Source organism: Aquarana catesbeiana, linkage group LG06 (assembly GCF_042186555.1).
Source record: "Aquarana catesbeiana isolate 2022-GZ linkage group LG06, ASM4218655v1, whole genome shotgun sequence".
NCBI lineage: Eukaryota > Metazoa > Chordata > Amphibia > Anura > Ranidae > Aquarana > Aquarana catesbeiana.
Window position 1 is genome coordinate 384,746,144 of NC_133329.1, and position 27,614 is coordinate 384,773,757.

General features: G+C 43.7%; 1 protein-coding gene across 2 annotated transcripts in view; it reads left to right on the forward strand.

Moving 5' to 3' along the window:
* The window catches only part of MGAT5 (alpha-1,6-mannosylglycoprotein 6-beta-N-acetylglucosaminyltransferase), a 225,950-nt gene that overhangs the window by 48,867 nt on the left and 149,469 nt on the right, over positions 1-27,614 (forward strand). For both annotated transcript variants that reach the window (XM_073634279.1, XM_073634278.1), the window contains exon 3: positions 22,679-22,846. In XM_073634279.1, the coding sequence (XP_073490380.1) occupies positions 22,679-22,846 (168 nt within the window). The remainder of the gene's footprint in view (positions 1-22,678; positions 22,847-27,614) is intronic.

The window sequence follows — 27,614 nt, forward strand, 5'->3', positions numbered from 1 at the left end:
ATTGTCCCATCTGGTTGAGGAGGATGTAAAAACGAGTTTTTAAAGAGGAAGTAAACCATCTGGGGGGGGGGGGGGGGAATAAACACCCTGCAAGACAAAGGCATAATGAGCTAGTATGCATAGCATACTAGCTCATTATAAATTACCTGAGATCGAAGCCCCCGAAGCGGTCCTCGTTCCCCTCCTCCATCGCCGCCATATCTCCCAGAGTGACTTCCCGGTATCGCGGCTTTGGCGCTGTGACTGGCCGGAGCCGCGATTACTTCACTCCCGCGCAGGAGCCACCACCAACGGCACGCTCAGTGCGCCTGCGCGCCGTTGTCTATGGCGCATGCGCCATAGACATCAGTGCCTGTCTTTTGCAAATATCTCCTAAAGCGTGGAGGTTTAGGAGATATTTCTTGCACCTTCAAGTAAGCCTTAATCTAGGATTACCTGTAGGTAAGTGGTCTGTAAGGGTTTACAACCACTTTAAACAGTCCTACATTCAGGAAATCTTATCCTGCAAACAGGCAAGTGGGGGAATCACATGCAGTGGGTATAGAAAAGATTCACCCCCTTTAACATGATCACATTCTGTTGCTTCGCATCCTGAAATGAAGACAGTCTCTCTCTTATCCAGTGCAACTTATAGCATCCAAGTGAAAGATATAACACCAACATGTTAGAAAAAAAAAAAAATTCAAAAACTAAATCGCTGAGTTGGGAAAAAGGATCACCCCTTTTTGTCAGTATTTTGTTGGACCTCCTTTTTGCTTTTAATCCCAGACTTTAGTATGTTGGGATTTGTCTCTACTTACTTTGTATGTCTAGACTTTGCAATATTTGCCTGCTCTTCTTTGCAAGTTCAAGTTCAGTTAAATTTGATGGTGACTGGTTGTGGACTGCAGTCTTCAAGTCATTCCCCAGATTTTCAATGGGGTTTAAATCTGGGCTGATCCTTTTTCCAACAAAGTGATTCTGTGTTTGACTTTTTTTTTTTTCCCCTGACATGTGACTCTGTGACTGGCTGGAGCCACGATGACCTCACTCCCCCGCAAGGCACAGGGTTTTGAAGGAACAGCACGGGTGGCTGTTCTTTCAGAGCGCATTCTCCAGTGATTTTCACTGGCTGCATGTAATGGAAATATCTCCTAAACTGTGCACGTTTAGGAGATATTGACACCACCTATTTATACAAATCCCTTATTATAGGCTTACCTAAAGGTACAAGTCAGTAAAAGAAGTTTACTTCCTCTTTTAAAGGGAGGTGATTCTTTTCTATACTCATTGTAGCGCTTGCAGTAGGCGTTCTGAAGCTGCTCTTTTGCCCATGTTCACTCTATAATCCATGCCATAGTGTTGCATCAACGTGAGACTGCTGCCAGATCTGTGTAGGTGCGAGCCAACGGCAAGCGGCTCGTCCTTGTTCCCGTGACATCAATGTAATCGCCCCTGATGATGGCAGGCACTTGCCAGGTTCGAAAGGAGGGTGTCTAGTAGAGCTGCACGATCGTCAAGAATAGTTATTGCAATTTTTTTTTTTTTTCCGTTGCGATCTTGACAAAAGTGTTACCCAATTCTTTCTATGCAGAGAATTCTTTCTGCTCTGCTGAAGCCACAGCGTCAAAAGAAAGGAAAAAAATAAAAATAAACGGGCAGTCTGACAAGTATCACAACATTCACTAGCAGTGGAACGAAGTCTAAACATTGTAACAATTTGTCAAAGGAATAGACTCCTGTGTGTAAACGAGGAATATATATATATTTTTTTTGTAGAGACCCTACAGCAGGTATACGCAATTAGCGGACCTCCAGCTGTTGCAGAACTACAAGTCCCATGAGGCATAGCAAGTCTGACAGCCACAAGCATGACACCCAGAGGCAGAGGCATGATGGGACTTGTAGCAGCGGTTTTTCAAATGCAATTTTTTTTTTTAATTCCTTTAATGAATTAAAAAAACTAACCAGTAAAGTTAGCCCAATTTTTTTTTTTTTTTATAATGTGAGATTTTACGCCATGAGAATCGTGATCTTGATTCTAAGCAAGAAAATCGTGATTCTCATTTTGGCCAGAATGGTGCAGCTCTAGTGTCTACGCTGCCAAATTAGAAGCAGTTGGGGAGCTAAGAATGGGTAATGTGGTGGGTTTAAAGTGAAACTTTGTTGCTTTGCCCTGCATGGAAAAAGCACAGGTTTGCTTCATGGCTGTTTTTGAGTTTGGCTGGCATTGCAAGGAAAGGAAGTTAAAATGTTTTGTATTCATCTTGTGAATTTGATCAGCTCTGCAACTTAAAACCATATGCCTGTTAATGAGCGGAGTCGAAGTTCTTTTAGCATTGCCAGACTCTGCACAGATCTGTACACACTTGAGCAGTGCAGGGCCTTGGCAGTGACTGATGGTGAAGTGTTTTCCAGTAGTGCTCTTTGGTACTGATAACAAGTGTTTTTGCCAAAAGGGAAAGAAGTTCTTGAATCCGAGCTTCAGAGGAGTAAGACTTTTGGACAGAAGATCTACACAGTTTCCACAACATATTTCTAGCTCTGCGCTGTTTCTATAACATAGTGTTTGGACTGTGTGTGCTTTTTATTTTTAGTCTAGAATCAGAAGCCAGTGGCTGTTGAAGGGATTGCAGGTCCCTAGCATGACCTACCAGCCAGCAGATAGTAAGGCATGCTGGGATGTCTGCGCACCCACCTTTTGGTTTTATGACCAATGTAGTACTATTGACCACTTGATTCCCAGGTCAATTATGACACTTCTCACATGTATGTAAAACATTTATTTTTTTCTCAAATTGCTCAACCTCTCAACATTATATATTTTAAAGCAGAGCCCTTGCGAATGAAATGGTGGGTGTTGTAATTTTTTATTTTTTTTTTTTGTGGCATGATATTTGCACAGCAGTTTTTCAAACTCAATTTTTTTTTTTTTCCGGGGAAAAAAAATACACTTTAATGACTTTTAGTGCACACATTCAATATAATACCCAATTTTTATTTTAATTTTTTGTATAATAAAGATGTCATGCCGAGTAAATGAATACCTAACATGTCATCTTTAAAATTTGTGTACGCTCCTCAAATGCCAGCAAACTACAGAACCTAAACAATCTCCATAGATGGCGCTTTAATAGCCTTTGCAGGTTACCAGTTAAACAGGAGGTCTGGAGGTAAAATGATTGCGTTCTCTCTGACATTTGTGGAGATCTCGCGTGTAGTGCATGCAGAACTTGTGTATGCATTTGCGTGTGAGCACAGGGGTGTTTTAAAATTTTTATATAAAACTTATTTTTACCGTGCCTTTTTTTTTTTTTTTTTTGGTATCCACTTTGCTATCAAGGGATGAACAACATCCTTGTGATAGCAATAAACATGGCGGGTCCTCTTTATGGAGGGATCTGGGGTCTACTAGTCCCCATAAGTCTTTTCTGGCCTCCAAGGCATCTGATCAAACCAACATTGGTTTGATCAGATGCTTGTACTAGCCGGTAAGGATGAGCTCCGGCGTGTTCGCACACTCCGCGTGCAGAGCCCGCCAGGAAGTCGGCACGGCGCTGCGCTAATCACAGGCAGTGAGACATTTCCCGATGTGTGGCTGTAGAGATCGGGACAATGTCTCACTGCCTGTGATTAGCGCAGCACAGTGCCGACTTCCTGGCGGGCTCTGCACGCGGAGTGTGCGAACACGCCGGAGCTCCTCCTTACTAGCCGGTAATGGCTTGAAACCAGAAGTGACAATCTTGTTGCTTCCAGTTTCTGATCTCGGAGGGTGGAACATTGTCAGTTCCTCTTTGTAGTGCGCTGGATGCAGTTGGTTGGATTGGTCCTGTACTCCATGATGGGAACAGGGCCGGGGGGTTTCGGTTGTGGTCACCCACAATTCGGGGGGAAAGCGCCAGAATGGGGATCTGTCAATGTAAACAAACAGACCCCCGTTCTGACAGGGGAGGAGAGATCTGCTGTTCCTAGTGATCAGGAACAGCGATCTCTCTTCTCCCAGGCAGCCCATCCCCCATACAGTTAAACACCTTCAGGTGTTTAACATGCATACAGTTAATCCTTTGATCGCCTCCTAGTGTTAACCCCTTCGCTGCCAGTGTCATTTATACAGTAATCACTGCATTTTTATAGCACTGGTCACCAAAAAGTGTCGACTGTAATGTCGCAGTCCCGCTAAAAATCGCAGATTTATTTATTTCTTACATATTGGCCTAAACTGATGAATATATGAAAAAAATTATATAAAATGTATATGTATGTGTAATATAAAAATATATATATATATATATATATATATATATATATATATATATATATATATATATATATATATATATAATATTTATTACACATTTTTTTTTTTTTTTTTTTTTTTTGGATATGTATTGCGGAAAGTTTTATTAGTGCAGTTAAAATTATTTTTGGCCTTTTTTTTGTGTTGCTGCCGTCTTGTTAAAGGGCAGCTCCATCCAAAGCTGGTGCTGGAAATGTTACTAGTTGTTGGAAACATGTTGTGTGTTTTTGTTTTTTTGTTTTTTTTCGCTGTCCCTATTTGGGAGATTGCCCTTTACTTCCTATCCTGGTGACCACTGTTACGGGAACAGGGAATGGAGACTTTTTGAATCGCAATGGAGGTTGATAAAATTCCGTCTCGCGTTGTATTGCTGCTTGTAATCCTACTGAAGAGATTTCCCCTCCCTTTCTGTCTTAGTGACCCCTAACAGGGAAACCAGGAAGTGGTGAAAGCTAATGGATTTTTTTTTTTTCCTTCTAAACAATGAGAAGATTTCAGCTGACAATGCATAGTTCTAGTGTCGACAGGCTTTTTATGTCGGAACTGCTTCTTCCTCAATAGACGTCAATGGGAATACAAAAGCAGCTTGGACAGCTCAAATATAAGTCAGAAGCACCATGTGGTGGAACGTGGAATGATCTCGGAAACCTCTTGGGGCCTTTGTAGATGGGCCATTGTAACGTGCTTTTGGTATCGGTTCAGAATTCCTTAACAGGTAGCATTGTCCTTTTTCTGTGTGCCATTTGTCCTGCATTGGCGTGTTTTGCAATGCCATAAACTTGCTATGGGCACATTCGGATAGAAGTCACCTTGAAATTGTACAGGAACCTTCTTTTTTTAAAGTCGGAGCGACTTCAGTAGTGCCAATTAAGACGGCTCTCATTAACTAGACAAGACGTGGCAATGTGAACTGAGCCTTAGAACCACTTTAAAGCAGAATTTCACTCTCCTCTTAAACATGGACCGTTTTTAATCCTGATGCTGCTAGCATTAGTAAATAGAGAGGAAGGTATAGTAAACTTTTTTTTTTTTTTTTACATTTCTTCAGTTTGTTTCCTGGTTTCCATGCCTAGGCAAATGTCATACATCCCAGCAGTCTTCAGGAGAAGTGGGGGGAGGGTTCTCAGCTCAACCTATGCCAGAGCTAATAGTATATAGATTTCAGGAAGTAAATACGTGAATCATCTGCCCTTACTCAAAATGGCCACTGCCAGAAATGCCAGAGGCTGTTTTTCAAAGTGATTTCTCTGCAAAATAAAGCACAGAAACATGGATGGGGGAGTTTGCTCTGAATATTAAATAGCATTTCTCATATCACCTTCCAGCACGGCAACACATGAGATGAGAGGCTCCTCCCTGCAGGAAACACAATTGGTTCACAGCTGTTTAAAAGGCCCCTCCTTTCCCCTTGTTCCTCCAGTATTGATTGTGTTTCTTGCACAGCGAAACATTTGTGGTTTTTTTGTTTTTTTTCTCTCTCTGACCAGAGGACTTAGAGTCAGATGGTACCCCCCTTGTGAGCCAGGTTTAGGAATGCAGGTGAGGTCCACACTAACCTGCACGCCCTAGAGCTTCTTGCAGGTTGCCTTATTTCTGCTGTACAGGCGGTCGGGCAGAGTGGTGATCTGGGGGGAGGGGCGCGAAAGGGGGGGAGGGAGGAGGGGCCAGACATTGCGATCTATGCCCAGAAGTGGAAGCAGATACCTGGATTTGACAGGTATCTGCTCCCCCCTGAAAGGTGCCAAATGTGGCACTGAAGAGGGGGGTATAAAAAAAAAAATATATATATATATATATATATATATATATATATATATATATATATATATATATATATATATATATATATATATATATATATATATATATATCACTCTCCTGAACCGAGTAATGTTTAATCCAGATCCTCTTTGTTGATCAAAGTAGTATCCTTGTTTCACAGAGCAAGTCTTTAGTGGTCCTAAGAAGTGGCACAGGCATGTTAGGCCACAATCGCTAGATGGTGGAGACAGTCAAACAGTGCTAATCGGTGGGGAGCTGACGTCAGCGAGGAGGAGAGGCGCGGACGTGCCTGGTTACGTGCGGCGCCGCCTTGTACACAGGAGGACACGAGGATTTTAACGGATGGACAGGGAGGAAGGTGTGGACCAACTAATCAATAATGAAAATCGTTGTCAGCTTCCATAATCGTTTCAGCCCTATTGTAAACCCTCCATGGTTTTTCACCTTAATGCATTCTATGCACAGTGCCATTTATTGTTGCTCACAGTACCAGTGTTCTGGGATGAATGATTCCCAAACATGTGCGGGAGTGATGTCATCCTGCGTCGGCCAATCAAGGCAGATGAAGACGGGCACCCCAAAGAAGCCAGAGAAAAAATGCTGGTGGACTTCAGGAGTATTGGAACAGAGGTAATTATTCAACTATCTTACATTTGTGCGGGGAATGCTCCCTTCCTGCATCTCGTTTTGGTGTGAACCATCCCTGAGTGCAGGCCATGCATGTCTGAAACTGTAAGGTGTGTGTGTGTGTGTTTGTTTTTTTTTTTTTTTTCTTTGTTTCCCCTTCCCTGTCGTGTTTTACAATCTGTTCTTGTTTGCCACCTGTGTGCAGACATTGCTTGGCAGGAATACAAGGCGCTGGTTTGGTGTAGTGTAAGAGGAAGATGAGGTGTGGGGTGCGGATTATGTTTAGCATTTCACAGGAAATACTTCTCTGCCGTCTGAAATGTTAGTTAAAAATACAGCTCTTATGGGAGAGTGTACATTTCATATGAAATCACTCCGGCCAGCAATGGCTCATCTGAAATCGCTCCTAAACTTCCGGCGTCTTTGATCAGCTGCCATTTGGTTACTGTGTTATTTGTAGTTATGGGAGTCCATCTGTCCCCAGCAGCCGTTCTCATTGCCAGTGAGACATGATCTGTTTCATTACACACCGGATGAAGAGGATTAATATGGACTGCTGGAAGTCCAGGACAATCTGACATTGCAGAACCGTAAGGCAAACACTTTAGGGGACACCGGCTACATCAATTATAAATAATGCAGGGAAAGGAAATACTTAAAGTGGAGTTCCAGGCAAAAATTGAACTCATTTGAAATCCTCTGTACTCCGTTTTTGGATATATATATATATATATATATATATATATATATATTTTTTTTTTAATGCCTTTCTAGTATGTTTCTTCGGGACTTCTGTCCCACAGCGCCATAGCGAGGTACATCACTTCCGCCGTTTGTGCCCTCCTTCCTCCTGTCGCCTTCTGGGAACTGTGTATTCCAGAAGATGGGACCACTCAGAGCCGTGCGACTCGCGAATGCGCAGTAGGAAACGGGATGTGAAGCCGCAAGGCTTCACTTCAACCCCTAGTACACTGTGGCGGTTTTCAGGTGTTTTAGAGTTAGAAATGGTGCCTGTAAAGCACCTGAAAACCGCCTCCCACTCGTTTCAGTGTGACTCTTCACACAGGGGCGGGGCGCTTGCGGGATTTTAGGAAAAGTCCTGCAAGCAGCATCTTTGGGGCGGCTTGGGAGCGCTGTATTCAGCACTCTCAAAACGCCCTACCCATTGAAATGAATGGCCAGTGCTTCTGAAGCGCAGCAACACGGCCGCTTTTAACACCTTCTGCCGCTAGCGGAGGTTAAAACCACTGCTTAAACATGCCACATGCTTTTGGGAGACTTCAGATGTGTTTTTGCAAATTTTTGCCTGGCTTGGATGTTTTTCTTCTTCGAAAAGGCTTCCGTCTTGTCACTCTACCCCATAGCTCAGACTTATGAAGAATATGGGAGATTATCACATGTAGCACACCAGTACTTGCCAGATAATCCTGCAGCTGCTTTAATGTTGCTGTAGGCCTCTTGGCAGCCTCCCTGACCAGTTTTCTTGCCTATTCATACATTTTGGAAGGACATCCAGTTCTTGGTAATGTCACTGTTGTGCCATATTTTCTCCACTTGATGAAGACTGTCTTCACTGTGTTCCATGGTATATCTCAGGGATATGCAATTAGCATACCTCCAGCTGTTGCAGAACTACAAGTTCCATGAGGCTTGGCAAGACTTTGACAGCCAAAAGCACGACACCCAGAGGCAGAGGCATGATGGGACTTGCAACAGCTGGAGGTCCGCCAATTGCATATCCCTGGTATATCTAATGCCTTGGATATTCTTTTGTACCCTTCTCCTGACTGATACCTTTTTAACAATGAGATCCCTCTGATGCTTTGGAAGCTCTCTGTGGACCATGGCTTTTGCTGTAGGATGTGGCTAAGAAAATGTCAGGAAAGACCTCCTAGAACAGCTGAACTTTATTTGGGGTTAATCGGAAGCACTTTAAATGATGGCAGATGTGTACTGACTCCTATTTAACATGAGTTGGAATGTGAATTCCTAACACGGCTACATCCACAGTTATAAGAGGGTGTGCACACTTATGCAACCACATTATTTTATTTTTTTAATTTTTTTTACAGTTTATAGATCACATTAAATGTGAAAAAAGTTCTGAAATGGTTTATCTTTGTCGTTTTCTTTACATCACAGAAACCTGACCTTTTTACAGGGGTGTGTAGACTTTTTACATTCACTGTATATGTGATTGTCTGCACAGCCAGCAATTACTATGATCACTGCTTGATGCACGCAGTACATCCAGTAGCAGGCACCTCAGGTAATTGCTGGCTGTGCAGAGCTGTGGCCACCAGCGATTGTTACTATCATGAATGAGCCCAGAAGCCGCAGCAGGAATCAGATGATTCTTGCCACTGTAATTTGCCCTGGCCCATACCCCTTATGTGAATGTAGATTTATAGCCACAAAGGATATTCATTTACTTTGCACCAAATACCTTTTTACAAACTCAGTAATGACCGTGTATAAGTAGCTTTGGGAAGGACCCAGCAAGCCCCACCCACTATAGGCTTCCTGTAAATCTACAAGAGGGGGTGGAGACAAGACCAGTCACCCTGCACAAGGAAGAGAGGGCAGCAGTGAGCGGTCTTTATTACAGGAAAGAAAATTCTCACAATGGATTACTACACAGATCTGGAAGAAATACACAAAGCACACACAAATTCAAGAAGAATACACCTGACTCTTTAGACAATATTTAAAGTCGAACACAAGTCAAAAATAAAATGTTAAAAATAGACAATTAGGATATATAATAGAAACCTTTGCTGCAAAAGCCACCTTCACTCCCCTGTCCCCGCAGTACTGCTTTTCTATCACTAGATATCAGTCTAACAGCCAGCATAAAATAAGCTTCACCTGAGCCCGGGTTGTACTGGAAACACCCCAACTTGTGACTGAGCAGTGAATGGAGAAAGCGGCACAGCGAGTTCATCTCTGTCCCTCTTTTTTTCCTCCTTTCTGGGTTTTTATTTATTTTTTTTCCTGATTGGCTCGTTGCTCAGTTTCCTTTTCTTACACTTGAACTCTGCTGTACGGGGAATGCAAGAGGCTGATATGATGGCCAAATTCAGGTGCTTGCATTTAAAAAAAAAAATGCATTTAAAGCTGAAGTTTAGGTGTGTCAATTTTTACATAATTACATTGGTCCAGTGTAAATGTGTAATGTTCCTTACCTGGACAATTTATGTTGAAGCTGGAAAGGACTATAGTAGGCACTGCTGCTACAATGATCGCCGCTAGCTTTCAGGTCTAGTGCCAAGCTGCTGTTTAGTGAACACTGGAGGTTGCTCGCTCGGCATGGGTGCCTTCCAGCGAACACTTTCCATTTTCTCAGTGAATACAAAGTGTTCTCTGATTGGGCAAGGTGGAGATTGTGACGTCACTGCTCCACCTCTCCATCTCAGCAATAGCTGCCTTCTATTTTCTCTTATAATAGGTCCCAAGCTATTTGTTACCTCAATTTTTTTTTATTTTTCTTGCTTTGATTGGCCATCTACATGACATCATACCATTCAGCTATCTGCGCAAAGTGTGAAAACGGAGACCTGCTCCATGTGCCTTTGTGCCCAGCTCGGCCCCGCTCTCTGCTTACGGGTTGTAACTGATGGCAGCAGGACCTAATGGCTCCCGCTGCTCTTAGCCAAGCCTCTGAGAGCCGGGAGAGGAGCTGCTGCAGACACGTTCACAGCGCTGGATCAAGATCTGGCTTAGGTGAGTATTTAGGAGGGGCTGCAGGAGGAGCTGCATATAAAGTTTTTTAACTTAATGCAGAGAGTGCATTTAAAAGTATAGGATTCCTGAAAAAAAAAAAAATATATACTCGCCTAGGTGGATGCTGCATCTGTCCTCCACCAGCTCCAGACCGAGAACTGAGGGATCAAACATCTGATTGCTCAGCTCTCAGGTCTTCAGGACGCAGAGAGCTGTGGGCTGTCAGTTCTGCTCCTCTGACGCTCACTAGAGCACCGGGCTGTGGAAAGGGGGCGGGAGAAGCTGGCTCAGGCTCTCATTGGCTCTGAGAGGCTGAGCCAGTTGCTGGTCCAGGCATCTGGGTGGTCCCAGACATTTTTACTGTCGATCTTTCCCAAACCTGGACCGGTTCTGACATCAGCCAACAGCAGGCTTTATGGAGGTCCAGTCATTCAGGCAGAGGTCAGAGCCCATCACCCTCCCACCGGTACATCAGGGTCTTACACCACAGTTCCCTCTTCACATCACAACCCCTTATCACATTTCTGCTCCCCCCCTTACATCAGTGTCAATAGTCCCTATTTACACCAAAGTCCCCCCTTTTAAAGCAGTCCCACAGTGTCCTCGGTTCCCCTTCACATCACACCTCCCCCTTTACATTGGAGTGCCCCTCACATCAGAGTGGTTCTTTCAATGCAAGCCTCCCCTGCACAGTCCTACCTTTTGGCAGGGGAGAGGCAGTTATCAGCCTGAGGTGTCCTCTCCTTAGACCCCTTTCACATTGCAGCCGCTAGTTTTAGTGGCGCTTTAGCTTCGTTTTATCTGTGCTTTTCGGCCGCTAGCGGGGTGCTTTCAACCCCCCCGCTAGCAGCCGAGGAAAGGGTATATAGCGCCCGTGTAGTGCCTCTGCCGAAGCGCTTTGCAGGCACTTCGGCAGCACTACTCATTCATTTCAATGGGCAGGAGTGGTGTATACACCGCTCCACCACCACCCCAAAGACGCTGCTTGCTCACACGGGTACTGCAGATGAGGCATTTTTCGGGTGCTTTTCTAGCGCTTTTCTAGCGCTTTTCTAGTGCTAGAGCGCCTGAAAAATGCCTCCAGTGTGAAAGGGGTCTTAATCTCTTGCCGCAGTTATCCTTGCAGCAGGACAGGGAGTGGGAGGTGCTGAGGATCTGGATGGAGGGCAGGAGCTACCCAATTTACTATGTTAACAAGCTGGTGGTTTTATCACATCAGTGATCCTGTGTGATACGGATAAGCAATCACACATTCTGTGCTTCCTGTCGCCTCGTGTTCAGGACACGGTGTACGGATTTCTATTTTTATATTTTTGCTATAAATTCTCATGTTTCAGATCCTCCACTAAATAACATCTACAGCACAGTGTAGCCCTAATTGTGCCTTTTTAAAAAAAATTAACATTTTTCCTGTCCTTGAGTAAATTGAGGCCGAAGGTAGCATGTCAGGGTTTTACAATCGCTCAGCTTGGTTTGACGTGTAAAATTGTTTTTCATCTCGTTCTGTTTAATTTATAGTGACAGAAAATGTGTTTGGTGCAGCGTTCTGACATCGAGTGCACATTATCCAAACGCGGTTTGTTGCAGTCCTTACAATTTAAATTACACTAAATCACTGCCTATAACTCGTCTTATATTGATCCAGGTGAAATAAAGGATAGTCCAAGGTTAAAGTAAACTGAAAACTCTGTCCTGTTAACAGCACTCCACCTTCACTGGGATGTCCTCTCTGTGCAATGAGAACCCCAAGTCATGCCTTTTAACAAGATCCCAGAACCCATAATGCTGCATTGGAGGCCAGAGAAAAGATCTGGGGTCTAAATCTCCATAAAGAGGAGCCATCTTGGCCCATGCTATTGCAGGAAATGTAGTTATTCCTTGGGACAGCAATAAAAGTGATCAAAATCTGTCTGTAAATGTCAGTCGCACCACACATGAGGTATCACGGCAAAAACGTCAGAGTAATAATTCCAGCTCCAGACCTCCTGTGCAACTCTAAACTGGTAACCTGTAAAGGCTTGTAAAGTGCCACCTATGAGATTTAGGTACTTTAGTTTGGCGCCATTCCAGGGGTATAAGCAGTTTGAAAGTGTGCCGTGTTTTGTACCTAGTTACGTGGCATAAGATCTTTTATATTTTTCCAAGAAATTGGGTATTTTATTGTGTTTTTGTGCATTAAAGGAGTTGTAAAGTCTTGGTTTTTCACCTCTATGCATGAAGGTGAAAAATCTTGTGTGGTGCAGCTCCCCCCCCCAGAGCACCCCTTTTTCTTGTCTGAACCCAATCTTTCCAGCGATGAGAACGAGCCCTGCAGCTTCAGCCACTGTCTCTGGTCCTCATTGGATAGATTGATAGCAGCAGGAGCCATTGCTCCTGCTGCTGTCAATCAAATCCAGTGGGGCGGGGCTGAGTCCTATAGTCTGTGTTAATGGATGCAGTCCATGGCTTTTACCCCTGTTATCCTGAATTCTGTATGTGTGGTTTGTGCTGAAGGAATAAAGGGGTTCTTTCACTTGGGACATCATGTATTTCTGGAGGGATATTGTTCAGAAATATTAAAGATAATTTCACCTTTCAGATTGCTAAATTGTTTGAGGTGTGGCTGTATCCCATTGTTCTATTGTTTGTCTGCCTTGGGAGCAACCTATTGTGGGATGTATATGTGGATTAGCTGGGGGGGGAGGGGGTTCTCCAGCAGCCCCTCCCACAGACAATCTACTATTAAAATGTTTGAATACCTGTGTCTCTTGTTACTTAATGTACTTTACCCCACCCTGTGTCATTATGCAAAGAAGGGGGATGGTCCTCTGAATGTATCTCTCTCTGTACATGTGTTCAAATAGTTCCAGATTTGCAGCCAAATGAGTCCTGCCTAGTTCTTGGTTGTAATATGCGGTATATGACAGAAGCACTCAAGCGTAGTGTGGGAAGCGATTCCGTTAAATTGGTGGGGAGCAGTTGGGATGCTTCCTGCAGTCTGGGACATCCAAACCTCCACCTGGATCCAGGGTCTGGATAGCAAAAAAGGAGAGGTACAGATACCAGCCGCCAAGGAAGAGGAATTCAGAAGGAGGCTGTCAGATGTGGATACAGCACAGGAGACCAGTGTCAGAGCAGGTCCTGCTAGGATGGTATGATTCTATCTGCTGGGAACTCTGGAAGGAAACGCTAGGCCGTGAGAAGTGACACCATGGAAAAAAAATCAGTGGCGGCTCTTGCCCTCTGCTCCACGCTCACCACTATTGCTTATAAATACAGATGCCATCTGTGCCCTGGTGTGATTTCCCCCATCTGTGCCCGGGTGCAAAGATGCTGACTAATCTACCAGTAAGTGAGAGGCCGAGCCGCCTACATTGTCTGGAGGTACTAGAGCTTTGGGGGGGGGGCACACACCTGAAACTGCAAACTGCATATGGCACATCCCTGAACTCCACACAACGCGCTTCCAATATTTACTGCCCCATAATTACTCCCACTGTGCAATTTGGCCACACCCACCGTTTGACACGTTTCAGCAGGGAGGGAGTGTGGTTTAGTTTCTGCACCTATTTTCTGTGAAAAAAGCACTGCATATAAATTTATAAAGTCTTACAGATACAATCTGCCTTTTAAGGGCAACAACAATGCTGATGCGGCTCACAAAGAAATTGTGTGACACCCCTGCTTTAAAGGGTTAATCTGTTCCCAACTCTCCTCCTCCCACTTAAGATCTTTCATACATCTGTCCAGATAAGTGCCACTTTAAGAAGGGAAGGACCTCTTCCTCGACAATGACACAGCAATCCTCCATTAAAGTATTTATTTTAAATACATCCTTACATTCGTTGGTGCACTGCAGAGAAACAAGCTTTCCAAACAATTCTCTCCACTCTGGCGCTGTCAGTACAACTTTCTGAATGACATCCCTTGGCTCCGGCCTACGCGTGTTGTCCTTATTCACATGACTTCAGCCTGACAATCTGCCTTTTAAGGGCAACCATAATGCTAATGCGGCTTGCGATAAAATTGTGTTTGACACCCCTGCTTTAAAGGGTTAATCAGTTCCCAGCTCTCATCCTGAAGTCATGTGATTAATTACGATGCACATAGGGGGAAGCTGGTGATGTCTCATTCAGGAAGTAGTACTGATATCGCTGGAATGGTACCCCGCCATTAGGGCGATTGTACTGCAGGAAGCCCTTTTTTGTTTCATCTCTGAATTTTTCTGCCAGTCTGACTACCTGTTGTAGGTTGGCTGTTTCATTCTCCATACCTCCCTTGTGTATGTGAACATGGCCAACCTTTCCTGCTCACCCTTGAGATGGACTACACACCATGCTTGATATTTTTAGAATGATTGATGTAAATTTGTGATTAGTCACTTGACGAGGTTATTAGCAAGGTAGTGAGTCAAAAATACATTTATATTGCTGTATTGAAGGTTTTTATTGAGGTTGTTGAAGCAAATGAACTGTACGTAATTCTTAGCAAGATAAATTAAGTCACTTCCTCATTGCTTTCTTGCGGTAAATTGTGCAGCTGGGAATATTGAAAACCACCTCAATGCTCTTGTGTTATATATATATATATATATATATATATATATATATATATATATATATTTATATATATATATATATATATATATATATATATATAAAAAAACTCGGTGAACATGTATTTCTGAAGTGTCATCTATTAGCAGTACTTGCACTCACACGACCAGTGTGCCTGTGAACGGCTATGATCTATGAGTTGTACAGAGGCCTTCAGAGTGGCTCTGTACCTTTTGTAATCAGTTACTCAATCGCAGCCATCACTAGTAGTGTTTACAAACGTTCAGCCTGTTCCCAACAAAAGTCGCTCCTCTTCCTCCATTGGGAATTAGTGCAGTATTTGTAAGCACAGCAGAAAGGAGGATTGGCAGATTAGAGGTGTGGGGTCTTGAAATTCCACCTGTGATTGTGGGATTTTTAAGTAAAGAAATGAAAGGTAAATTTAAGTGAACAAATTTGATCCTTTTCCTTTTTATGTATTAAAAATGAAGAAAAAGTAGCCAATACCACCAGATAAAAGCCCTGTTGGTCTCAAAGGGGTTTGTTTTTTTTGTTTTTTGTTTTTTTTTTTTGTTTTTAAATGGTTTTGGGTGAGATGTTACATGACCAAGTACTTGTCAGACTATTGCAGCATTAGGCCTCATGCACACTGGGTGTTTGCTCAGCTCTCCTGAACACCTTTCTCCTAGCAGGAGAAAAGCCGTGTCAAACACTCCTTAAGCTGCATTTTTGTAAAAGCATTTAGGTGCGTCCAGCGCTTGGGCGTTTAATTTTATTGGCTAGAATAATAATTCTGGCCATTGCTCAAGTGATACACGCCTGGAGTCATTGCGCATTTGCACACATGGCAACCAGACGTTTCAACCTGGCACCTGGGCTGCTGTCCGAATGCGCCCACTGCTATGTATCCCGGGCTCTGCTTGCCCATCTACGGCTTCGGAACGGCATAGCGGGTGTCACTGGGTGGAGGGGAGGGAGCAGAGCAGACCCACGTCTGCTCTCCTCCCATTCTAGTTGTTGACCGGAAGTGATGTGTGACTTTTTGTGCGGAAAAGTTAAGTAAATTGTTAATTTAATTGTAAAAAAATTACCCAAGTACATAAAATCCCCCCCCCCCCCCCCATAAGCACATATACATACGTAAATGGCGGGGCGCCTACATCTGAAACATAGGCGGCAAAAGGTATGTTACGTTATCGCCATGCATGCTGGAATGAGAGCAATAGTTTTAGCACCAGACCTCCTCCGTAACACTAAACTGATGACTTATAAGGGGCTTTTATGTAATCTTTATTTTCAAGCTTATGCATAAGCTATACAAACAGATTTAGAGTGATCAGGGTTGTCCACCACTCATAACAATCCAAAAATAGAATTGAAGGATATTTCACTGATCATTTTTATTTTATACATGTAATCAATAATAAAAATAAAATAAACAGTAAGGGACAATGCAGACTCCTAGATGTCATGTAGACTGGCCTAGGATGTAAGTCAGGAGTCAGTGATATTGTCAACGACAATGTTGGTCATAGGCCAGGCCAACAGGAAAGGGAGGCCATAGTGACCACCGTATTAATCAGGAAGATGGAACGATGGACAATCTGTGTGTAAAAATACAAATCCCGGTTCTGTCAGGGGAGAGGAGACCGATCGTGTGTTCCTACTAAGTAGGAACACTGATCGGTCTCCTCTAGTCACTCCCACCCCCCACCCCCTCCCCCAGAGTTAGAACACACAGTGAGGGGACACATTTAATCCCTAGTGTTAACCCTTTCCCTGCCAGTGGCATTTATACTGTAATCAGTGGCTAGTTTTAGCTCTGATCGCTGTATAAATGTCACTGGTCCCAAAAAAGTGTCAAAAGTGTCCGTCGCAATGTTGCTGTCCCGATAAAAATCGCAGATCACCACCATTACTAGGTAAAAAAAAATAAATGAAAATGCCATAACTATCCCCCTTTTTTGTAGATGCTATAACTTTTGCGCAAACCAATCAATATACGCTTATTAATTTTTTTTTTGTTTTTGGTAAAAAAAAAAATGTAGAATACATATTGGCCTAAACTGATTTGTTTCGTTTGTTTTCTTTTTTTTAGATATTTATTGCAAAAAGCACAAACGTGTGTGTGTGGTTTTTTTTTTTTTTTTTATTTTTATTTTTTTTTAAATTGTCGCTTTTTTTGTTTATAGCGCAAAAAATAAAAACCGCAGAGATGATCAAATACCACCAAAAGAGAGCACCATTTGTGGGGGGAAAAAGGACATACATTTTTTTGGGGTACAGCATCACACGGCCGCGCAATTGTCAGTTAAAGCGACGCAGTGCTGTATCTAAAAAAAAAAAAAAAAAAAAAAAAAAAAAAAATGACCTGGTCAGCAAGGGGGTCAAATCCTTCTGGGGCTATAGTGGTTAAAGTTGGACATGTTTGGTATCTGTTTACTTGGGCAACCTTGGCTTTTGTATTTTGCCAAAAAAAATTGGGTAATTTTGTGTTTTTGTGCCCCCTAAAATTTACTTTTAATGTGTGCTTTTTTTTTTTTTTTTTTTTTTTTATGTGCAGCTTATGCTTTTACTCAGCATGACATCAAGCATCTGAACTGCTCCCATGATGTATTTTGTACTCTTGTATCTTCTCAGCTCTGTCTTGTGCTGTCACTAATTTTTTTTTTTTGTCAGGAGTGGGTACAGAGGCTGATTTTCCCAAGAAAATCAGTTATGTGAGAAGCCTCCCTTATGTGAATGAATATTTAAAAAAGATCCAGCTGTTTACTTTCAACATAAAGCCTCATTCACATTGGGGCCGTTTTGGCTATTATGTGTGGGAGTTCCCAATGATTAGCTGCGGGCTAAAGCCCCATTAAAAGAAGTGGGAGGCTGACCGCTCCCGCAGCTATCTGTGGGTGCTCCCATATAGTCGCTAATGAAGCGATCACCGGTGAGTGATTGCCCTGGACGCAAACTGACTAATCTGCTCATTGAGTCTGCATCCGGGGCCGATCATTCGCAGGTAATCCAGTGCTTGAGCAATTGCATGCGAGTGGCCATGATTAGCTGCCGGAGTTATCAGCCTCCCGTTGCTTTTAAGGGCCAGTTCACACTAGTGCGATGCGAGAACCCTGCGAATCCAGTGTGGGTTCCCGCATTGCAGCCTGAATCGCACCGTGGTTCACACTGAGATCTGTGAACTGCTGCGGGTGTCAATGTAAAGTTAACAACACCCCCAGATTGGTCAGCAGATCGCAGTGCGAACTGTGAAATGGTGCAGGAATCGGATCGCATAAGTGTGAACACCCATGTGATCTGATTCCAGTGCGGACCAAAAAAGGGTCCTGTACCATTGTGGTGCGAATGTGATGCGATTGGCTGAAACCGCATGGTACAGACATCGCATGTGATCTGAACAGCAATAGCGGTGCAAATCACATGCGATGTCTGGCATCGTACTAGTCTGAACCGGGCCTAATAGAGCTTCTTCCTTCAGCTCATCACAAGGAACCCCAGCTGAGTCCTCCAGCATGTAATCGATGGCTTCATTCACAAGTGTGAATAGGGCCTAGATCAACCTCATTATATGGGAGAGTTCTGGGGCAAGGTCTGATAAGCTTCCTATTGTAAGAAATAGATGTGGGGGTTTTAATGCAAGTTGGGATTCCAGCCAGCTTTAAAACCATCTCCTGCTTTTCAATACATCCTAAGCTTTTTTTTTTTTTTATGGTTTCCTTGTTCAGCTCCACCTAATCTGTTGGAGTTGTAGAAGTAAAGATGATCAAACAAGGACCCGGCGGCGTCCTAAATTAGCTTCTACATCTGTTCATGTGACCACTTAGGAAATAATCCGAGTAATCTCTTGTCCGCTCCCAAGAGCATAAAGACTCTTAATCTGAAAAGACATCAAGGTTATAAAGCTGAAATATTAAAAATATCTAAAGAAGGAATTTTTCTATCCCTGTCTGGACAGAGCCATTAGGTCAGCTACAAATATGCCAAAGAATCGTGGGAAAAATGTTCTGTGGAATAAATTCTCCTTTCTGGGCATAACACATTGAGCTGGCGCTGTCATATGTCCATTTCTGTAGTTGGTGTTTGTCGCAAAACCACAGACTGGCATCCCATATCAGACTTCTACATTCTCTGCTTGCTAATAAACTGTAGCTGGTACTTTACCCAGCCACAAGATTGGTATAGAGCAGGGTTTGCAAATTTGCTTTGAATCTAGGAGCCAACTAAAAGTTTGGAGCCATTTTTTTTTTGTGTAGGTTGTCAGCACCTGGGGCAAGCAAAGTAATTTGTACCCCCTAACTTACAGTAGAGCATCAGCCAATAGCCCTGATGCAATGCCGTCAGGGTTATATAGTCTGGCTGGAAAAATTGAAAAAAAAAAAAAAAAACCTGTTCTGGGGGGAAACTCGTCCTTATGGCAATAGCCCTCTAGCAATATTCACCCCCCCACAGGTCTCGCCTCTTCACAAATCCTTCCCCTCCCTTCAAATTCTCCCCCCGGAGTGCCGGTATGTGATGAAGAAAGAAAAAAAACTCTCTGCTGAGGGTAAGCAGCAGAGCTACATTTTTTTTTTTTTTTTTGTTTAGATTTTTAAAGGGTATCTCCACCTTCACACCAGAAAAAAAACCTTCCTAACAACCTCCTTATTGCTGCTGTGCACTTTATCTGTCTTGTGTAACAGGAGAGGCCCAAGAACAGAACCTTGGGGGACCCCAACAGAGAAAGGAAGGGGAGAGGAGGAAGTAGAGTTGTAAGGAACGCTAAAGGTATCAATAAGACCCTCCTAAAAGCCTCCTCACTGCTGCCAGCCCCTGTGCACTTATCTGTCTTGTGTAACATCCGCCGCCGCACAGCCCATGTTCACCGGTGTAGATCTCCGTACACCTTAACCATCCGTACACAGCCCTGGAAGCTGTGTAGAAGCATAATCTTTGCTCTTGAACCAAGGGCTCTTGGCCATTGGTTAGCGTAGTCATGTGACAGTGGGGACCAAGGAGTGTCTTTTATCACTTTCGGTCAGTGCCATCACCTCAACCCCTGCAAAATCTCCAAAATATGCCCCTTTCTAACCAATGACACAACAAAGCTCTCCACACCCTGGTCAACCCTCGCTTCGAATACTGCAACTCCCTTCTCATTGGCTTACCTCTACATAGTCTATCACCTCTTCAATCCATCATGAATGCTGCTGCCCGACTCATCCACCTTATCAATCGCTCTGTCTCTGCTACTTCTCTCTGCCAGTCCCTCCACTGGCTCCGGCTCACCCAACAAATTAAATTCAAAATACTAACAACTTACAAAGCCATCCACAATTTAGCCCCCAGCTTTATCACTAGCCTAGTCTCAAAATACCAACCTAATCGTTCTCTTCCTCTGAAGACCTCCTCTCTAGCTCCCTCGTCGCCTCCTCCTTTGCTCACCTCCTGGGACTTTTCCAAAGCCTCTCCAATCCTATGGAACTCCTTACCCCAATCTGTCTGATTTCTATTCTACCCTATTGGCTTTTAGACGATCCCTGAAAACCCTCCTCCAGAGAAGCCTATCCTACCCACACCTAACAACTACATTTTAATTTTCTTTATCAGTTCATCCCCCACAGTTATTACCAATTTTGTTTCACTTGACCCTCCCTTCTAGATTGTAAACGCTAACGAGCAGGGCCCTCTGATTCCTCATGTATTGAATTGTATGACTGTACTGTCTGTCCTCACGTTAAGTGCTGTGCAAACTGTTGACGCAATATAAATCCTAAATACAGTGGAAGTTGAACCTCGGATTACGAGTAACGTGGTTAACGAGCGTGTCGCAATACGAGCACTGTATTTTCAAAAATCGTAACTTGGTTTGCGTGTGTTGTCTCAAACGAGCATGATCAAACGAGCACGATTCAGGCCAAAGCGGTGTGCAGTACCGCTTTTGGCCTGAGGTGGGGGGGCGCCGGAGCCAAGCAGAGCCCAACGTCACGTTCGGAAATGCACGGAAAGGCCCGAGTACAGCACAGCTGACCTCGGCAAATCTCGGGTAGGGAGTCTTTCTGAGGTTTGCCGAGGTCAGCCGAAGTGTCCTCGGGCCTTTTCGGTTGTTTCCGCGGCTCTCCGCTGCCCCCCCCCCCCCCCCCCCCCGCCTCTGGCCGCGTGCGGTATTGCATCCCATTGAAGTCAATGTGGAACAAATTATTTTCGTTTCCATCGACTTCAATGGGAAAACTCGCTTTGATATGCGAGTACTTTGGATTACGAGCATACTCCTGGAACGGATTATGCTCGTAGTCCGAGGTTTCACTGTAAGTGAATGGGCTGACAAAAGCCAGGACCCAATTTCTAGTCACCATGGCGACCTAGCGCCTGGGATTTGTGGAACCCTGGACTAGAGGGCATATAATTTTGAGTGTTTTTTTTGTTTTTTTTTGTTTTTTTTGTTTGTTTTGTTTGTTTTGTTTGTTTTTTTTGTTTGTTTTGTTTGTTTTTTTTTGTTTTTTTTGTTTGTTTTGTTTGTTTTGTTTGTTTTTTTTGTTTTTTTTGTTTTTTTTGTTTTTTTTGTTTTTTTTGTTTTTTTTGTTTTTTTTGTTTTTTTTGTTTTTTTTGTTTTTTTTGTTTTTTTTGTTTTTTTTGTTTTTTTTGTTTTTTTTGTTTTTTTTTTTTTTATAGCGTAGTTGTGATATCTTACTTGCATGGGCAGTCTGTCATAGGACTTGTATACACTTTTGCACTCCTGAAAATCAGATCCTGGCACTGTATGCTGGACTTACCGTAAAGACTGTTAGGTTGGTGAGGCAAAAATCAGTTTTTAGGCTTTGAGAACATGCAGGGCTTTTGGTGCGCTTTCAGAAAACTCACCATCACCGCCCGATGCAATAGAAGTCTATGACAAAGCCCAGGTAACCAGCACAAAACCCATGGGTAGACTGCGCTTTACCCACCACACCGCCCCTGTATGAAGCGCCCTCTTCTCTGTACTTTTTGTCCTGAAAAACTGTTTGACATCCACTGATATTCCCTTTAAGCTAGGATCAAACCTCCCCCTGAGGACTATGCAGAAGGCGTATTATCCAAGGCACTATAATATACAGGGTTGTTAATGATTTAATTGCAGGCATGCACAGACTTGACTTTTACATGTGTTTTTCTTATCGCAAAAAGGAGGTCATAATACATGTTCTCACATGGGAATGTAACTTTTTTTGTTTTCTGTCTTCTAATCATTCTCTGTGAATTATGTCCTGTGTGCCAAGAGAAATAGAATTATAATAGTTGCCATTTTATAAATTTAAAGTAAAACTATAGGCAAACATTTTTTATTTCATTTTGAATAGCACAAGTGATGATGGTTATAACCCCTGTCAGATATATACATTTTTTTTTTTTTTTTTGCCATGGGTGTCCCATTGCAAAGATTTCCATTCACTTCCTGCTCCATAGCCAAACAGGAAGTGAGAGGAAATCCCTGCAAATAATGGGAATTCCTTTGGGACCTTCAAGTCCCCAGAACTAGTGTCCCCATTGGAAGATTTCCCCTCAATTACTTTTCTGGGGATAACCCAAATTTTGGGGTTTTCTTTACTTTGGGGTTTTCTCCCTAACGGGGGCACACAGCAATACAAACTGACAGCGGTTTTAATCCATCTCCACTCAATCCAAAAAAATTTAGTTTCATTTTAGCTTTAATCCAAAATGCAAATGTAATGCATGATTTTAAAAATAATGCACCTCCTTTTTTTTGTTTTTTAAGATTTAAAGAAGACGCTGGCGGTTCTTCTGGATAATATTTTGCAAAGGATTGGCAAATTGGAATCAAAGGTTGACACTCTGGTTTTAAATGGCACGGGATTAAACTCCACCAATGGTACAACGACTGCCATTCCCAGTGTTGGCACTGGGGATAAAATAAACGTTGCAGGTATGTTTGTTTTCTTTTTAAAGCGGACTTGTTGGCAGTTATTAAAGTGGAAGTCCAGCCTTTTCCTGACTAACCTTAAAGTGTTATCAAAGGCTGGTGGATTTTTATTTTTTTTAATAAACTGGTCATACTTGCATGCTCTGTGTAATGGTTTTGCACAGAGCAGCCCCGATCCTCCTCTTCTCGGGTCCCCTGACTGTGCTACTTGCACCTCCCCCTTGCCTAGTGCCCCCATAGCAAGCTGCTTGCTATGGGGGCTCTCGTGTGTGCTCGCTCCCGAGCCCACCTCTGTGTCCATAAGGCACACACAGTGCTGCTCAGGCCAGCTCCCTCCTCACTGGCTATGATTGACAGCAGCGGGAGGCTCCAACTGCTGTGTCTCAGCTAATAAGTCGGAAGAGACCCGGGAGAGCCGCTGCTCTCGTGCATATTGCTGGATCAGGCTCGGGTACATATGGGGAGGGGATGCTGCACACAGGTTTTTTACCTTCATGTATAGAATGTACGAAGTTAAAACTTCTTCAGCCTTTATAACCACTTTAAACCTGCTCCCACCTTCTTTCTAAACCCTATTCTTTCTACTCTGCGAAAGGAAGATGTGTAAAATCTTGCCCTTAGCTTTTCTGCCATAGATCCTGTTTAGCCACTTCCCGACCGTGCTATAGCCGAATGACAGCTACAGTGTGGTCGGCCAGTCCCTGATGTCCTCCCACTGTGGTGCGCTCTGTGATGGCCTTGGGACACAGCTGATCGGGATAAAGGGCCAATCACAGCGGCCCTTTACCACGTGATCAGCTGTGTCCAGTCACAGCTGATCACGATGTAAACACAAGCCAGTTAGCGGCATTCCTTTCCTTTCCTCACGCTGGCAACGTTATCAGTGTCCTGATTATCAGTGCAGCCTCATCAGCGCACATCAGTGAAGGAGAAATATTACCTGTCAAGTTTTTAGAACTATGAAAAAAAAAATTGAACATTTTTGCTATTTTTGTTTGTTTTGCAAAAAAAAAACCCAGTGGTGATTAAATGACACCAAAAAGCTCTATTTGTGTGAATTATTTTTTTTTTTTTAAATTTTACTGTTGCTTAACCGCGCAATTGTTCAATGCCGAAAGTTGGCCTGGGCAGAAAGTGGGTAAAAGTGCCCGCTATTAAAGTGGTTAAAGTAAATGAACTGCTGGTATTGAGATGGGAAGGGGGGCAGTTGTGACATAGGATAGAATTCACCCACATCGCTGCCTTCTGGTGAATTGGAGATTGGCTGTAGGTTCTCAAAAACCAGGGAGCTAAGAGTAGTCTGATTTTCTCCCATATACAAACATGGGGGGTTGTAAATCGTTTGTGGTCTACTAAATAGCGGAAAGTAAATTTGATTGAAAAGCTACTAAAAGCTTTTTGTTAAAATATAAAGTGTAACTAAAGTCTGAAATGTTTATCCGCTTCAACAGTCTGGCACCCACGCGGTCCCTCACCCGGTGCCAGTCTTTGGCCATTTCAATTAGTCGTTGCAGGATGTCACTCCCAGGCATGCACACCCCCACCCACTGCATGCTCAGTCCAGTGTAAATTCCAAAGAAGGAGAAGGTAGGTTTATTGCATGTCTCCTCTGCAATAAAGAGCTTGGCTTTGCCCAGTTCAGTTTTTTTTTTTTTTTTGTTTAACTTTAGCTCCACTTGTAAGTTGTTGTAAAGTCAATGTTTTTCACCTTAATGCATTAAGGTGAAAAACCTTTTGTGGTGAAGCAGCCCCCCTTTTACTTTCCTGAACCTGATATTTCCAGTGACGAGCATGAGCCCAGCAGCTCCAGCTGCTGTCTTCGGTCCTCATTGGAATAGATAGCAGCAGGAGCCATTGGCTTCCGCTGCTGTCAATCAAATCCAGTGACATGGGGGCGTGGCTGACCCTCGCACAGGGCAGGAAAGTATATGCCATTTAAAAATAAAAACAAAAAAAAAAAACAACCTTTGCAATCACTTTGAGTAGAGAGTAAATGAAATGGGCTTTACATTGAGCACTGCTGCACTGTCCCACCTGGCAAGACTCCCATGAAAATGTGGAAGTTACTGGCTTGTTACATTGGCAATGGGCAATTTTATAGAGAACATGTCACAGATGGGTACTTTTTATGATCTGCGCTAGCACCTGACCTTTTGAAGTTGTCACAGCTATTAGCATGCATCAGTGAAGTCTTAGTATGTGCATTGTAAAGTTTTATCACTTTGTTCTGCTTCATAAGAAATCTTGATTGCTCTGCTGCCAATTTTTTTTTTTTCCATATAACAATTTTATTAGTGGTCTCAAAAGAAACAGTACACGGATACAAGTGAGAAGGCAATAGCATTGAGAAGGGAGGAACCTTTAAAGTTTTGCATTATATATTTCAACTGCAATGGTGGCAATGCTTTAGAACAATAGTGAGCAGTACCTGAAGACTGGTATCATACAAAACATTACATGGAGAATATCCGGGGGGGGGGGGGAGAGAATAGAGAAAGTAGGAGACGAGAGGGGAAGGAAGCAGAGTTACCGCATTGGCTCTGTCACCGGCTCATGGTAGGTCCTCCCGGAGTTGCCACCGCTCCAAGACCTTATTGTTGCTGTCTAGCCTGTCCCATATCCTAGCAGTCATCTTCTCAATACGCTCAACATCCTGTAACCCTAGAATATAAGGCTTCCGAGGAAGGTGGTCAGCATTTCTTCCAGTTAAGGTCAACTAGGCATCGTGCAGCCAAGAGAATGTGTCTGAGTAGTTTTTCTTATAGGGTTTGGCTAATTTCAGTTGGGAGAGGCCTAACAGGAAGAATTTTAGTGTCGTGGGTATCGGCACCGAGGCGAATCATTTGTGTCGAATGCTGGAATGGAGCTATTAAAGGGCAGATCCAGTAGATGTGGAAAAGAGTTCCCCTGTACCGCTGGCAGCACCAACAGCGGTCAGAGCTGGAGGGGTAGATAACATGGAGCACGTCCGGAGTCGGGTACCAAAAGTGGGGAATCTTGTAAGCATTTTCCTTATAGGGAGTACATAAAGAACTCTTGGCAGCCTGACTCCAGATCGCCCGCCAGATCTCCACAGGGATTTCCTCTCCCAGCTCTTTCCCAGCGGAGCATGTAAGCATGTTTGCCCTGATCTGGTATGCAGTATGTATTAAGGATCTGATAAATATCTGAGATCAGTCCTCTACGTGCGGAGCCCTCTAATATGATGCGTTCAAATGGGGAAGGTGTGGAAAATTGCAGACTCGGAGTTGTGGTTTGAGCATAGTGTCGAATCTGCAGGTAGCTGTAGAACACCTGGCGGGGTAGGTTGTGTATTATCTTGGAGTTCAGAAAATGGTAGCAATTTACGGGATCTAGGATCTACTAGGTGTCCAAAATGTAACAGGTTCCGTGATGCCCAGGGCCATGACATCTGTCGGGTAAGGCTAGCAGGCACTTTAGGGTTGCAGAGAAAGGAGGTCAGCAGTGATCTTTCAGATTTAAGCTCGTGTTCACGAGATGGCTTATGCCATAGCCGCTCAAGACATTGACTCCATTAGGCGACCGGTTTCCACCTCCGCACACTCATGCCAGAGAAGGCTGTTTTGGTGTTGGCTGTTTGGTTATTTCCGTCCGTTTATTTTAGGAACGTTGTGGAAAGCACGAGACTGTTCGCGTGTAGCTGGGCTGCCTGGTAGTATTTAACTACGTTGGGGGAAACGCCAGGCCCCAGTCGGCACGTGATGCCATCAGGACTGATCAGGGTATCCTATGTCTTTTATAGTTCCACACATTTTAGTAAGTCAGCTTGTAGTTTGCGTAGGTGGCTGTAGGGGACAGGGATGGGTAGTGGAATAGATACAGAAGCTTAGGAAGGATAACCATCTTGACGGATGTAATTCGCAGGATGGACAAGAAAGCAAAAGGGGTCTTTACGTATGACGTAGGGTTGGTGTAAAGATGTTGTACCGCCCACAGGAATGCTCCTCTGAAGCCTGTGCAAATGCCTTTTCTGCTTCCAGACTCAGGATCAGGGACGCTGAATGGTCTATGTTAGCTACATCAATTAAGTCTATGACCTTTCTCGTGTTATCTCCCGCTTGACGGTGGGGGACAAAGCCCACTTGGTCTTTATGGATCAGGGTAGGTAGAACCATATTTAACCAGATCGAGAGGAGTTTAGTGAATATTTTTTTAGGTTGGCGTTCAATAGGGCTATGGGCCTGTAGCTTGCACATAAGGACGGGTCTTTGGTTTTGGGATCAGGGTGAGGAAGGAGCCCTGCATATCATTTGGGATGGGGGTTTGTTGAAGGAAGGCGTTAAACAGTTTAGTCATGGGGGGGGGAGTTAGGGGGAGGAAGGATTTGTACTCGTATGGCAGGCCGTCCGGGCCAGGGGATTTGTGAGAGGGCAGGGCTTTTTTTAGTCATGAGTTCTTCTGCAGTAATGGGTGCATTGAGCGCAAGCAGATCTGAGGCTTGGAGTTGAGGTATCCCAGCCTGCCCCAAGTAGCGGGACATTCTGTCCACTAGGTCCGGTGGTGGGGGATTATGTGGTATATCAGTTTTATTATACAGGTCAGTGTAGTATTCTGCAAAGGAGTTGGCTATGTCCTGAGGGTGGGATAGTAAGCAGCCTAACCTATTCTTTAATGCGGGGTGGATGTATGAGTACGGTCAGCTAATTTTATAGCCAGTAGTGTGTATCTTGTTGCCTTTGTCATAGTATAACTGTTTAAGACTGACCAATGCTTTCTCCACCGGACCCATTGCAAGGTCCCTAAGTGTCAT